The following is a 15,215-nucleotide window of genomic DNA, read 5'->3' as shown; positions in this document are numbered from 1 at the left end:
ACGGGGTTGATGGAGTCGTACTCGTCGTGATTCAGATCACCGATGATCAAGTGCCGAACGGACGGCACCTCCGTGTTCAACACACGTACAGCCCGATGACGTCTCCCACGCCTTGATCCAGCAAGGAGAGAGGGAGAGGTTGAGGAAGACTCCATCCAGCAGCAGCACAACGGCGTGGTGGTGGTGGAGGAGCGTGGCAATCCCGCAGGGCTTCGCCAAGCACCTACGGGAGAGGAGGAGGTGTCACGGGAGGGAGGGAGGCGCCAAGGGCTCAGGTATGGATGCCCTCCCTTCCCTCCACTATATATAGGGGCAGGGGAGAGGGGGGAGGCGCAGCCTTGCCCCCTACTCCAAGAAAGGGGTGCGGCCAAGAGGGGGGGAGGAGTCCATCCTCCCCAAGGCACCTCGGAGGTGCCTTCCCCCTCGAGGACTCTTCCCTCTAGGGTTCCCTAGGCACATGGGCTTCTTGGGGCTGGTGCCCTTGGCTCATGTAGGCCAAGGCGCACCCCCTACAGCCCATGTGGCCCCCCGGGGCAGGTGGCCCCACCCGGTGGGCCCCCGGGACCCTTCCGGTGGTCCCGGTACAATACCGATGACCCCGAAACTTGTCCCGATGGCCGAAACAGGACTTCCTATATATAAATCTTTACCTCCGGACCATTCCGGAACTCCTAGTGACGTCCGGGATCTCATCCGAGACTCCGAACAACATTCGGTAACCACATACAAGCTTCCTTTATAACCCTAGCGTCATCGAACCTTAAGTGTGTAGACCCTACGGGTTCGGGAGACATGCAGACATGACCGAGACGTTCTCCAGTCAATAACCAACAGCGGGATCTGGATACCCATGTTGGCTCCCACATGTTCCACGATGATCTCATCGGATGAACCACGATGTCAAGGACTCAATCGATCCCGTATTCAATTCCCTTTGTCTATCGGTATGTTACTTGCCCGAGATTCGATCGTCGGTATACCGATACCTTGTTCAATCTCGTTACCGGCAAGTCACTTTACTCGTTCCGTAACACATCATCCCGTGATCAACTCCTTGGTCACATTGCGCATATGATGATGTCCTACCGAGTGGGCCCAGAGATACCTCTCCGTTTACACGGAGTGACAAATCCCAGTCTCGATCCGCATAAAACAATAGATACTTTCGGAGATACCTGTAGTGCACCTTTATAGTCACCCAGTTACGTTGTGACGTTTGATACACCCAAAGCACTCCTACGGTATCCAGGAGTTACACGATCTCATGGTCAAAGGAAGAGATACTTGACATTGGCAAAGCTCTAGCAAACGAACTAACCGATCTTTGTGCTATGCTTAGGATTGGGTCTTGTCCATCACATCATTCTCCTAATGATGTGATCCCGTTATCAACGACATCCAATGTCCATAGCCAGGAAACCATGACTATCTGTTGATCACAACGAGCTAGTCAACTAGAGGCTCACTAGGGACATATTGTGGTCTATGTATTCACACGTGTATTACGATTTCCGGATAATACAGTTATAGCATGAATAAAAGACTATTATCATGAACAAAGAAATATAATAATAACTTATTTATTATTGCCTCTAGGGCATATTTCCAACAGTCTCCCACTTGCACTAGAGTCAATAATCTAGTTCACATCGCCATGTGATTAACACTCACAGGTCACATCGCCATGTGACTAATACCCAAGAGTTTACTAGAGTCAGTAGTCTAGTTCACATCACTATGTGATTAACACTCAATGAGGTTTATGTTTGATCATGTTGCTTGTGAGAGAGGTTTTAGTCAACGGGTCTGAACCTTTCAGATCCGTGTGTGTTTTACAAATCTCTATGTCATCTCCTAGATGCAGCTACCACGCTCTATTTGGAGCTATTCCAAACAACTGTTCTACTTGGAGCTATTCTAAATTATTGCTCCATTATATGTATCCGGTCTCTCTACTCAGAGCTATCCGGATAGGTGTCAAGCTTGCATCGTCGTAACCTTCACGACGAACTCTTTTACCACCTCCATAATCGAGAAAATTCCTTAGTCCATTAGTTACTAAGGATAACTTTGACCGCTGTCCTGTGATCCATTCTTGGATCACTCTTGTACCCCTTGACTGACTCATGGCAAGGCACACTTCAGGTGCGGTACACAGCATAGCATACTGTAGAGCCTATGTCTTAAGCATAGGAGACGACCTTCGTCCTTTCTCTCTATTCTGCCATGGTCGAGCTTTAAGTCTTAACTTCGTACCTTACAACTCAGGCAAGAACTTCTTCTTTGACTGATCCATCTTGAACACCTTCAAGATCATGTCAAGGTATATGCTCATTTTGAAAGTATTATTAAGCATTTTGATCTATCCTTATAGATCTCGATGCTCAATGTTCAAGTAGTTTAATCCAGGTTTTCCATTGAAAAACACTTTCAAAATAACCCTATATGCTTTCCAGAAATTCTACGTCATTTCTGATCAACAATATGTCAACAACATATACTCATCAGAAATTCTATAGTGCTCCCACTCACTTCTTTGGAAATACAAGTTTCTTATAAACTTTGTATAAATCCAAAATCTTTGATCATCTCATCAAAGCGTACATTCCAACTCCGAGATGCTTACTCCAGTCCTTAAAAGGATCGCTGGAGCTAGCATACCTTTTAGCATCCTTAGGATCGACAAAACTTTTCTGATTGTATTGCATACAACCTTTCCTTACGAAAACTAGTAAGGAAACTTGTCTTGACATCCATCTGCCAGATTTCATAAATGCAGCTAATGCTAACATGATTCCGACGGACTTTAAGCATCGCTACGAGTGAGAAAATCTCATCGTAGTCAACTCCTTGAACTTGTCGGAAAACACTTCGCCACAAGTCGAGCTTCATAGATGGTGACATTACCATCCACGTCCGTCTTCTTCTTAAAAGATCCATTTATCTCAATGGATTGCCGATCATCGGGCAAGTCCATCAAAGTTCATGCTTTGTTCTGATATATGGATACTATCTCGAATTTCATGGCTTCTAACCATTTGTCGGAATTCAGGCCCACCATCGCTTCTCCATAGCTCGTAGGTTCATTGTTGTCTAGCAACATGACCTTCAAGACAGGATCACCTTACCACTCCGAAGTAGTACGTGTCCTTGTCGTCCTACGAGGTTTGGTAGTGACTTGATCCGAAGTTTCATGATCAATATCATAAGCTTCCACTTCAATTGGTGTAGGTGCCACAGGAACAACTTCCTGTGCCCTGCCACACACTAGTTGAAGAGACGGTTCAATAACCTCATCAAGTCTCCACCATCCTCCCACTCAATTCTTTCGAGAGAAACTTTTCCTCGAGAAAGGACCCGATTCTAGAAATAATCCATATTGCTTTTGGATCTGAATTAGGAGGTATACCCAACTGTTTTGGGTGTCCTATGAAGATGCATTTTGTCCGCTTTGGGTTCGAGCTTATCAAGCTGAAACTTTTTCACATAAGCGTCGCAGCCCCAAACCTTTAAGAAACGACAACTTAGGTTTCTCTAAACCATAATTCATACGGTGTCATCTCAACGGAATTACGTGGTACCCTATTTAAAGTGAATGTGGTTGTCTCTAATGCCTAACCCATGAACAATAGTGGTAATTTGATAAGAGACATCATGGTACGCACCATATCCAATAGGGTGTAACTATGATGTTCGGACACACCATCACATTAAGGTGTTCCAGGCGGTATTAATTGCGAAACAATTTCCACAATGTCTTAATTGTGTGCCAAAACTCGTAACTCAGATATTCATCTCTATGATCATATCATAGACATTTTATCCTCTTGTCACAATGATCTGCTACTTCGCTCTGAAATTACTTGAACCATTCAATAATTCAGACTTGTGTTTCATCAAGTAAATATTCTCAACATCTACTCGAATCATCTGTGAAGTAAGAACATAACGATATTCACTGCATGCCTCAACACTCATTGGACTGCACACATCAAAATGTGTTACTTCCAACAAGTTGCTATCTTGTTCCATCTTATTGAAACCGAGGCTTTTCAGTCATCTTGCCCATGTGGTATGATTTGCATATCTCAAGTGATTCAAAATCGAGTGAGTTCAAACGGTCCATTTGCATGGAGTTTCTTCATGCATATATACCAATAGACATGGTTCGCATGTCTCAAACTTTTCAAAATGAGTGAGTCCAAAGATCCATCAACATGGAGCTTCTTCATGCATTTTATACCATTATGACTTACATGGCAGTGCCACAAGTAAGTGGTACTATCATTACTATCTTATATCTTTTGGCATGAAAATGTGTATCCCTACGATCAAGATTCAATAAACCATTCCTTTAGGTGCAAGAGCACTTATTCAGGTTTAGTACTAATCTTGATGGTAGAGGGAGCGTGCGATGTTAGATCACATCAAACTTGGAAACACTTCCAACACATATCGTCAGCTCACCTTTAGCTAGTCCCCGTTTTATGCCGTAGCTTTTATTTCGAGTTACTAATACTTAGCAACCGAACTGGTATCCAATACCCTGGTGCTACTAGGAGTACTAGTAAAGTACACATTAACATAATGTATATCCAATATACTTCTATCGACCTTGCCAGCCTTCTCATCTACCAAGTATCTAGGGTAATTCCGCTCTAGTGACTGTTCCCCTTATTACAGAAGCACTTAGTCTCGGGTTTGGGTTCAATCTTGGGTTTCTTCACTAGAGCAGCAACTGTTTTGCCATTTCATGAAGTATCCCTTGTTACCCTTGCCCTTCTTGAAACTAGTGGTTTTACCAACCATCAACAATTGATGCTCCTACTTGACTTCTACTTTCGCGGTGTCAAACATCACGAACACTTCAAGGATCATCATATCTATCCCTGATATGTTATAGTTCATCACGAAGCTCTAGTAGCTTGGTGGCAATGTCTTTGGAGAAACATCACTATCTCATCTGGAAGATCAACTCCCACTCGATTCAAGTGATTGTTGTACTCAGACAATCTGAGCACAAGCTCAACGATTGAGCTTTTCTCCCTTAGTTTGTAGGCTAAGAAAATCGTCGGAGGTCTTATACCTCTTGACGTGGGCACGAGCCTGAAATCCTAATTTCAGCCCTCGAAACATCTCATATGTTCCGCGACATTTCGAAAACGTCTTTCGTGCCTCAACTCTAAACCGTTTAACTGAACTATCACGTAGTTATCAAGACGTGTATGTCCGATGTTCGCAACATCCACAAACGACGTTTGGGGTTCAGCACACTGAGCAGTGCATTAAGGACATGAGCTTTCTAGTGTCCGCATAATCGCTACTATCAACTTTCAACTATATTTTCTCTAGGAACATATCTAAAACAGTAGAACTAAAGCGCGAGCTACGACATAATTTGCAAAAGGTCTTTTGACTATGTTCAAGATAATTAAGTTCATCTTATGAACTCCCACTCAGATAGACATCCCTCTGGTCATCTAAGTGATTACATGATCCGAGTCAACTAGGCCGTGTCCGATCATCACGTGAGACGGACTAGTCATCATCGGTGAACATCTTCATGTTGATCGTATCTACTATACGACTCATGCTCGACCTTTCGGTCTCCGTGTTCCGAGGCCATGTCTGCACATGCTAGGCTCGTCAAGTTAACCCTAAGTGTTTTCGCTGTGTAAAACTGTCTTACACCCGTTGTATGTGAACGTAAGAATCCATCACACCCGATCATCACGTGGTGCTTAGAAGCGACGAACTGTAGCAACGGTGCACAGTTAGGGGAGAACACTTCTTGAAATTTTGTAAGGGATCATCTTATTTACTACCGTCGTTCTAAGCAAACAAGATGCATAAACATGATAAACATCACATGCAATCAAATAGAGTAGTGACATGATATGGCCAATATCATATAGCTCCTTTGATCTTCATCTTCGGGGCTCCATGATCATCATCGTCACCGGCACGACACCATGATCTCCATCATCATGATCTCCATCATCGTGTCTTCATGAAGTTGTCACGCCAACGACTACTTCTACTTCTATGACTAACGCGTTTAGCAATAAAGTAAAGTAGTTTACATGGCATTTTTTAATGACACACAGGTCATACAATAAATTAAGACAACTCCTATGGCTTCTGCCGGTTGTCATACTCATCGACATGCAAGTCGTGAATCCTATTACAAGAACATGATCAATCTCATACATCACATATCATTCATCACATTCTTATTGGCCATATCACATCACAAAGCATACCCTGCAAAAACAAGTTAGACGTCCTCTAATTGTTGTTTGCATGTTTTACGTGGCTGCTATGGGTTTCTAGCAAGAACGTTTCTTACCTACGCAAAACCACAACGTGATATGCCAATTGCTATTTACCCTTCATAAGGACCCTTTTCATCGAATCCGTTCCGACTAAAGTGGGAGAGACTGGCACCCGCTAGCCACCTTATGCACCAAGTGCATGTCAATCGGTGGAACCTGTCTCACGTAAGAGTACGTGTAAGGTCGGTCCGGGCCGCTTCATCCCACAATACCGTCGAAACAAGATTGGACTAGTAACGGTAAGCATATTGAACAACATCAACGCCCACAACTACTTTGTGTTCTACTCGTGCAAAGAATCTACGCAATAGACCTAGCTCATGATGCCACTGTTGGGTAACGTAGCAGAAATTCAAAATTTTCCTACGTGTCACCAAGATCTATCTATGGAGAAACCAGCTACGAGTAGAAGGAGAGTGCATCTACATACCCTTGTAGATCGCTAAGCGAAAGCGTTCAAGTGAACGGGGTTGATGGAGTCGTACTCGTCGTGATTCAAATCACCGATGATCCTAGTGCCGAACGGACGACACCTCCGCGTTCAACACACGTACAGCCCGGTGACGTCTCCCACGCCTTGATCCAGCAAGGAGAGAGGGAGAGGTTGAGGAAGACTCCATCCAACAGCAGCACAACGGCGTGGTGGTGGTGGAGGAGCGTGGCAATCCAGCAGGGCTTCGCCAAGCACCATGGGAGAGGAGGAGTAGGAAGAGAGGTAGGGCTGTGCCAGAACTTCGTGTATAGCTCCCGTGCGCCTCCCCACTATATATAGGGGTGGAGGGGCTGGTTTCTTGCCCTCCAAGTCCATTGGGGCGTTGGCCAAGGTGGGAGGAAAGAAATCTCATTATTTCCTTCCCCACCAATTGTTATCCCCCCTTTTTAGGGATCTTGATCTTATCCCTTCGGGATATGATCTTATTCCTTCTAAGGGGGGATCTTGGTGCGCCTTGACCAGGGGTGTGGGGCCTTGCCCCCACTACCCACGTCCATGTGGGTCCCCCCATGCAGGTGGGCCCCACTCCGGAACCTTCTAGAACCTTCCCGGTACAATACCGAAAAATCCCTAACATTTTCCGGTGGCCAAAATAGGACTTCCCATATATAAATCTTTACCTCCGGACCATTCCGGAACTCCTCGTGACGTCCGGGATCTCATCCGGGACTCCGAACAACATTCGGTAACCACATACAAACTTCCTTTATAACCCTAGCGTCATCGAACCTTAAGTGTGTAGACCCTACGGGTTCGGGAGACATGTAGACATGACCGAGACGTTCTCCGGTCAATAACCAACAGCGGGATCTGGATACCCATGATGGCTCCCACATGTTCCACGATGATCTCATCGGATGAACCACGATGTCAAGGACTTAATCAATCCCGTATTCAATTCCCTTTGTCTATCGGTATGTTACTTGCCCGAGATTCGATCGTCGGTATCCAATACCTTGTTCAATCTCGTTACCGGTAAGTCACTTTACTCGTTCCGTAACACATCATCCCGTGATCAACTCCTTGGTCACATTGCGCATATGATGATGTCCTACCGAGTGGGCCCAGAGATACCTCTCCGTTTACACGGAGTGACAAATCCCAGTCTCGATCCGCATAAAACAATAGATACTTTCGGAGATACCTGTAGTGCACCTTTATAGTCACCCAGTTACGTTGTGACGTTTGATACACCCAAAGCATTCCTACGGTATCCAGGAGTTACACGATCTCATGGTCAAAGGAAGAGATACTTGACATTGGCAAAGCTCTAGCATACGAACTACACGATCTTTGTGCTAGGCTTAGGATTGGGTCTTGTCCATCACATCATTCTCCTAATGATGTGATCCCGTTATCAACGACATCCAATGTCCATAGCCAGGAAACCATGACTATCTGTTGATCACAACGAGCTAGTCAACTAGAGGCTCACTAGGGACATATTGTGGTCTATGTATTCACACGTGTATTACGATTTCCGGATAATACAGTTATAGCATGAATAAAAGACTATTATCATGAACAAAGAAATATAATAATAACTTATTTATTATTGCCTCTAGGGCATATTTCCAACAGGTTTTACCTCCATCAAGAGGGCCCGAACCTGGGTAAACACTGTGTCCCCTGTCTTCCTGTTACCATCGATCCTTAGACGCACAACTTGGGCCCCCCTACCCGAGATCTACCGGTTTTGACACCAACAGGGGCCTTTTCCAGCGATCTGCCGGAGGGAGAATCGATCACGGAGGACATCTACATCAACCCTATTGCCCTTCCGATGAAGCGTGAGTAGTTTACCACAGACCTACGGGTCCATAGCTAGTAGCTAGATGGCTTCTTCTCTCTCTTTGATCTTCAATACAATGTTCTCCTCGATGTTCTTGGAGATCTATCCAATGTAATCTTCTTTTGCGGTGTGTTGTCGAGATCCGATGAATTGTGGATTTATGATCAGCTTATCTATGAATATTATTTGAGTCTTCTATAAATTCTTATATGCATGATTTGATATATTTGTATTTCTCTTCGAATTATCGGTTTGGTTTGGCCAACTAGATTGGTATTTCTTGCAATGGCAAAGGTGCTTAGCTTTGGGTTCAAATCTTGCGTGATTTCACCCAGTGAGAAAGTAGGGGTGGTGATACATGTATTGCATTGTTGTCATCGAGGATAACAAGATGGGGTTTTCATCATATTACTTGAGTTTATCCCGTTACATCATGTCATCTTAGTTAATGAGTTACTCTGTTCTTATGAACTTAATACTGTAGATGCAGGCAGGAGTCGGTTGATGTGTAGAGTAATAGTAGTAGATGCAGAATCATTTCGGTCTACTTGACACGGATGTGATGCCTATATGCATAACATTGCCTTGGATATCATCATAACTTTGTGCTTTTCTATCAATTGCTCGATAGTAATTTGTTCACCCACCGTATTATTTTCCTTCGAGAGAGAAGCCTCTAGTGAAACCTATGGCCCCGCGTCTATTTTTCATCATATATTTTCAGATCTATAAACCAAAAATACCTTGCTGCAATTTATTTACTTTTATCTTGTTTTACGTTCTAGCAATCTTTTATACCTATCTCTATGAGATCTCACCTTTGCAATTGACCGTGAAGGGATTGACGACCCCTTTATCGCGTTGGGTGCAAGTGTTTGATTGTTTGTGCAGGTGCATAGATTGGGGACTTGCTTGTACCTCGTACTGGATTGATACTACCTCCGTCTCGGTGAATAAGTCATTCGCGTAGTTCTAGGTCAATGATTTAACTATCTAAATATGTATTATATGTGACAAAAAATATATATTTAGAAACTACATCCGCGTAGAAATCTAGTGATATACTTTTCATGACATATAACACATTTTTAGTTCCTCAAATCGATGACCTAGCATTGCGCGAATGACTTATTCACCTAGACGAAGGTAGTACCTTGGTTCTCTAACTGAGGGAAATATTTATCTCTACTTTGCTACATCACCATTTTCTCTTCAAGGAAAAAAATCAACGCAAGCTCAAGAAGTAACAACGGCCAGCAGCAGAACCAACGGGGCTGGGTCGCGCCACCGAGGGGGGCGGAGCGGGAGGCTGCAGGAGCGCCCATGGCAACGGCCAGGAGCGCCGGATCCGCCGCCGGCAAGTCCGTGCAGCAGCCGGAGAAGGACATCGAGAGGCACCAGATGAGATCTCAGGGGCACGGGGACGCGGGGCGGAGAGGGCGAGGCTTACGGGCAAGTTGGGGACGACCAACGATAGTGGGGCGAGGTTGGCTGGAGGTGCGCGGGGCAGGCCATCGGAGGACCGGAGCCGACATCGCCGGGCCAGCAAGTGGCAGCTGCCATGGGGGTGAGGCACGGGGTGTGAGGGTGGGAGGAGGGGCGAGGAGCTAGATCCGCCCCGCCGCCACCTTCCCGTTCCTGGGTCCGGCGCGGCTTCGCCGGCCGACCCTCCGGCGGCGGCGGTGCAGGGGAGGAGGGGGCCTAGCGAGCGGCTGCTCCTGACGTTCGGCCCTTATCGTTTGGTGAGTCTTACCACATTCTCACTAAAAACATGCTATAGAAACAGCTGACAGCATCTTACAATTCTCAATGCGTAGATGCTCTCCAAGCATCTTGACTCAAGCAGCAACTTCTCCAAATAAAAAGTATTCACAATTCAGAAATCGGTATGAACGTAATGGATAAATATAGGTATGCACAGGATGCTACTACTAGATACCACGCCACATTTTATTCTTCAATTCATTCAGAGAACAATCGGAAGGAAAGACGACAACAGTTCAATTTTCTGGCGGAGCAGTGGCGAGGAAGGCACGGACGGCATCCATGAGCCCGGAGACGCCGGGAGAGCGGCCACTGGGCGGGACGTACCTGCCCGCGTGCTCCATGGTGTACTCCGCGATCTCGGCCGCCTCGCCGCCGCAGCGCAGCCACAGGGCCTCCGCGTAGCTCGCGTTCGCAAAGTAAGCCTGCGCCTCCACCTCTTTGATTGCCCCGTCAACCACGACGGTGATCCGCCGGCGCTCGTAGACGCCGAGGTGAGTGCCCTGCCTCGAGTCGGGTCGAGATTACTGAAACCGGAAAGGGGCCGTGTCTTGAGACGAGGGGAGATAGGGTACCTCTAGCAAGTCGAGGTCGGCGAGGGCGCTGGGAGACGCGGAGTAGAGCTCGCCGGAGACCAGACGTCCGGAGGACGGAGTCGGGACGGGGAGGAGGAAGGGGACGGAGTAGGGCCCGATGACGAGGGAGGCTGGGGCGGCGGTGGAGGCCGCGCCGGCGAAGGGGCAGTCGAAGGCGGCGAGGCGGGGGTGGTTGGGAAACCCGCGCTTCAGGGTGCCGTACACGAACACCATCGTCGCCGTCGCCGCCGACGCCGCCTCCATTATTGCCTCGGAGCCCCTCTGTTCCTCGGCCAATCGGCTCTCGCGCAGCACTTCCGTAACAACACGGAAAAACCAGAATGGGCTCGAAAGATAACGTGCCGAACTGTAGGTAGATAGCCTGTTTGGGCCTCTGCCGTTGGGCCATCCAAGACGGGGAAGAGAGAGACAGAGAGAGAGAGGGGAAAAACCGCAAAGAGGAACCGAATAGAGCACGAGAAGACCATGGCCGCCGCGGCGGGCGACGAGCTGGAGACGGTCGAGGTGAAGCTGCGCGCCGTCGGTCCGTCCCGGCCCACTACCATCCGCCTCCCCCCGCTCATCTCGGTCGGTAACGCCCCCAGAGCACTCTCCTTCTTCTTGCCTTGCTCCACCCTAATTAATTGGGGATCGGTCTCGTTGTAGGTTGCCGATCTGCGCCGCACCGTTGCTCTCGACCGGCGTCTCCCAGAAGACCGCCTCCGCCTGGTCCTCCGGGGGACGACTCTACCGTGGGGAGACGACACCCATGTCAACCTCCGCGACGGGGGTAAACTAACCAGCAACACATACCCTCCTCCGTCCCGTCCTGATTGTCATGCTAGACGCAAAGCTCGCATCGTTCTTCATAGCTTGTGTTGTTGTTCCTAGGACATTTTATTTCATACTTTCCACTATTGTTGGTGATGTTCATCCACTTTTGGAATCACATGCATACGTCTTATGTGCCAGAAATTTCCCATTAGGACAGTTATAAATGGCTGTATCGCCAAGTTCTTATTTGTGCATTTGATATCTCTTGTGGACGTTTATTTATGTTTCTTTACATCGTGATTTCTGTAGATAGCCTTATAGTGGCCGTGGCACCTAAACCACCTGCTAAGCATCTCCGTGATGATGATGATGACGATGACGATGAAGAAGAACTGGTAAGGTCTTCTCAAAGTATTTCTGAATATTGTATTTTCAATCCATGCTCCTTATAACAGTTATTGGTCCATCCTGTAGAAGTTCAAAATACCTCAAACAACAACCTGGTGGAAGAAAAGGATTTTCATATTTCTTCGAGAAAAACTGAGATTACCTGGTAATGTATATGACACACCCTTATTTTCTGTAAAACAGTAGTGCAAATGACCAATGTGGTGTGAATTCCACTTCTGCAGATATCTTGTTGATGGCACTATTTTCTGTCACTATGAAAGCATGGATTGTTATCACACTATGGTTCCTATTGGCGCCTATTGCTCGAAAGTATGAGGTGGGACCTTTATATGTAAGTAACTCCTTAACTTGCTTCTCCAATAAAATTATTATTATTAGCAGTATCCGAGCTCTTCATGGTGCTGAGGTACATGTAGCATTGTCAAAACATATCTGTAGCCAGTTTGAACATAGTACATATCAATTTCTGTCAAGTTCAAGACATGGGAATAATACCTGTACGTTGCTTGGAAAACTAGAACCCGGGGGTTACTACCTCACATCATGTGGTTTTCAATTCTATGTATAGTCCTTTAATTCATGACTCAGCCATAGAAGTCGAGTACATGTAATCCTTTGTCAATTTCTTATGTCCAATGTATAGATTCTGTGTGTAGCAATGATGCTACAGTTTCCAAAGTAATTAGCAATGTCCGATTTGGTGCTAGATTTCAGTTTAGTGACAGATATTACTGTTTGTTGTCTGCCCAGATACTTGCGACAGGTTTCTTGATCATACTTCTTAACCTTGGAAGACGACAACAAGGTGATGTTAGGTATGTCATCTATGCCCTTCAGTCTGTGATGTTGTTGTGTACTCCCTCCGTTCTGATTTACTCGTTGTGGTTTTAGTTCAAATTTGAACTAAAACCACGACGAGTAAATCGGAACGGAGGGAGTAGTTTAGAGTGAAAAGTTGGCTTTTAAATACAAATAAACATTAGCGACATAATGGTGGTCTATGCGACTGGAATAGTTTTATTCTTGCAATATTGCATAATTATTGGTATTCTGCGGTTTCACTTTGTTGGATAGAAGTTTCGCAGGAGTTTCATTACATAGGCTGTGAAGAATAGATAAATGCTTCGTCAACATTAGTAGTAGTTTAAAAGCTGCCTGGACTACTATTAAAATCTGCTCCTTATCTTTTTGGCAGAAGCTGCTGACAAAGCAGTCATACTGTCATTTCTCAAACTATAGTCGTGTTTTGGGTAGGAACAGAATAACTGAATCTCGCAAGTGCTGCTATTTACATTTTAAGCTCAAAATGGAAATGATTATTTAAATCTTCGGAGCTCATGCTGATAAACAAAATTGTGGATATGTAGAGTGTGTTGGGAAGTTACAGTTCATTCTCTTGCCCTTTCCACTTTCTGAAATTATTCTATCTTCCATGCAGTGCATACTCCATATTCAATGAAGACTTCAGGGAGATTCCAGGAACATTTAACGCGGAGCGCATAGATAGAGACCTCCGGGCAGGTCAATTGTAAGCCCTTATCTGTGTTGCCAGGACTGCATTTTCCTGATATTTGAGTGTGCAAATCCAGAAAACAGAGTTACGCACAGATATGCTGGTTTTGTAGCTGACGAGACCTCAACAGTAAAGTTGCCTGGAAAGTGGCAAGTGCAACTGCTTTAGCCGTTTTTGCATGCATTTTCAGCGCAGCCACCCCTGGTTGTCGTCTCCTGTGCGATGAGCAACATCACAACATAAACAGAACTTACATACATGTGCTAATGTGCGTCAGATCTACCAGGGAAGAGTTATCTCATGTATATCTGGAGTTAAAAGTCTTGAGCCGATTTGACTATGTACAAGAACGCATCTCATGAGCCGATTTTACACATGGGATTACTCCTGCATGGGTCAATCACAACAGGTGTTTTGAAAAAAATGCATCTTGATGTTTCGTGCAATGCACGGGTATCTTGCTAGTCATGATCATGTCTGGCATGGCATGTTATTTTCTTCTTTGCTATGAGGTGTGGCATCTGAAGGAGGTTATCTCTTGAATCTTAAGCAATAATGCAACTGAATCATTCGATGGGGTGACCAGCTCACAGCTCCACCCATGCCAATGCGCAGCTGAGATGTGACTACGGCGTAATGGTGTTCAATCACTACAGAGTGTCTGTGTCCGAACTGCGTTGGTGTTTTGGTATCTCGAGCGAGTTCGTGGGTAACACTGGCAGCACGTATACAATATTTTTTCATCGATTAATTAAGAATAAGCTTAGAGAGACTTTTTAGTTTTTACACACATAGACGAAGATTACAAAGGTCATTACTCTCCCGATAAAAGAGACGAGACACATACTGATATAGACCTTGTTTTTTATTTTGAGGGTATAGACCTTGTTGTAGACCGGGTATAGTAGATACATTCGTGCTAAGGAAAGTGCGGTCCTTTTTTTTCTTGATTGAAAGAGGGGGCTTCCCTCCGATTTCTTTACCGAAACCTAAAGAGCCAGCATCCTTACAGTCGTTACGTTGTTCAGACACATAGGAGTCTAACTCACATCATCATACTGCAAATGCCACAAGCGGCAAGGAGAGGGACATAGTCCCAAAGAGAACTACTCCCTCCGTTTCGAATTACTTGTCGCACATATGGATATATATAGATGTTTTCTAGTTTTAGATACATCCATTTCAGCGACGAGTAATTTGAAACGGATGGAGTAGACTACTAGCTAAGAACGATGAAAGAAAGCAAAGCAGCAAGAAAAAAGAGAATCTAACGACCCTAGCTCGAGTCGCCGAAGTTTTATAGCTTCCGTTGTCCAGCCTGAGCACGCCCGGTCTCCAACCTTGCGACGCTAGATAAACTTCACTTACCACCCACTCGATTAGCTTTGCTCCCAAGCTCAGAAGGTTTTGATCTGGGTTTTTTTTCCTGCAAAACAGACCAATCAACAATCCAAGTTCCCATTAGTCTCACCAAAATCATTGGATCATTAATTTTTCTTGCTCTAAAAATTACATCATTTCTGCATTTTCAAATGGCCCAGAACAAGGCAGATAACCC

At 45.5% G+C, this 15,215-nt stretch overlaps 2 protein-coding genes and 1 long non-coding RNA gene across 3 annotated transcripts in view; 1 reads left to right on the top strand and 2 right to left on the bottom strand.

Annotated features, from left to right (window-relative positions):
* Positions 1-10,453: 10,453 nt before the first annotated feature.
* LOC123111966 (putative gamma-glutamylcyclotransferase At3g02910) lies at positions 10,454-11,302 on the bottom strand. The gene is made up of 2 exons (XM_044532848.1): positions 10,960-11,302; positions 10,454-10,887 (listed from the first exon to the last, which is right to left on the bottom strand). The coding sequence occupies exons 1-2, from the start codon at positions 11,221-11,223 to the stop codon at positions 10,621-10,623; spliced, it is 531 nt and encodes a 176-aa protein (XP_044388783.1). The 5' UTR covers positions 11,224-11,302; the 3' UTR covers positions 10,454-10,620.
* Positions 11,303-11,312: 10 nt separating this feature from the next.
* Positions 11,313-13,962, top strand: LOC123111965 (uncharacterized). The gene is made up of 7 exons (XM_044532847.1): positions 11,313-11,547; positions 11,626-11,749; positions 12,043-12,128; positions 12,208-12,286; positions 12,366-12,475; positions 12,895-12,959; positions 13,583-13,962. Exons 1-7 carry the CDS (start codon positions 11,446-11,448, stop codon positions 13,674-13,676), a joined length of 660 nt encoding a protein of 219 aa, XP_044388782.1. The 5' UTR covers positions 11,313-11,445; the 3' UTR covers positions 13,677-13,962.
* Positions 13,963-14,577: 615 nt separating this feature from the next.
* The window catches only part of LOC123111967 (uncharacterized), a 7,797-nt gene continuing 7,159 nt past the window's right edge, over positions 14,578-15,215 (bottom strand). Inside the window, exon 5 of the long non-coding RNA XR_006454953.1 lies at positions 14,578-15,083. This is a non-coding gene — a long non-coding RNA (uncharacterized lncRNA). The remainder of the gene's footprint in view (positions 15,084-15,215) is intronic.

This window comes from Triticum aestivum, chromosome 5B (assembly GCF_018294505.1).
Source record: "Triticum aestivum cultivar Chinese Spring chromosome 5B, IWGSC CS RefSeq v2.1, whole genome shotgun sequence".
Taxonomy (NCBI): Eukaryota; Viridiplantae; Streptophyta; class Magnoliopsida; order Poales; family Poaceae; genus Triticum; species Triticum aestivum.
Note: the sequence above shows the minus strand (reverse complement) of the source record. Positions and strands in the feature narration are given on the sequence as shown.

Bases quoted from the DNA above. Each gene is read 5' to 3' on its own strand.
- LOC123111966 (XM_044532848.1), bottom strand. From the start codon at position 11,223: ATGGAGGCGGCGTCGGCGGCGACGGCGACGATGGTGTTCGTGTACGGC. The intron at 10,888-10,959 runs GTACCCTATCTC...GACTCGAGGCAG, and splicing joins CCGACCTCGACTTGCTAGAG to GGCACTCACCTCGGCGTCTA.
- LOC123111965 (XM_044532847.1), top strand. From the start codon at position 11,446: ATGGCCGCCGCGGCGGGCGACGAGCTGGAGACGGTCGAGGTGAAGCTG. The intron at 11,750-12,042 runs GTAAACTAACCA...TGATTTCTGTAG, and splicing joins TGTCAACCTCCGCGACGGGG to ATAGCCTTATAGTGGCCGTG. The intron at 12,960-13,582 runs GTATGTCATCTA...TCTTCCATGCAG, and splicing joins CGACAACAAGGTGATGTTAG to TGCATACTCCATATTCAATG.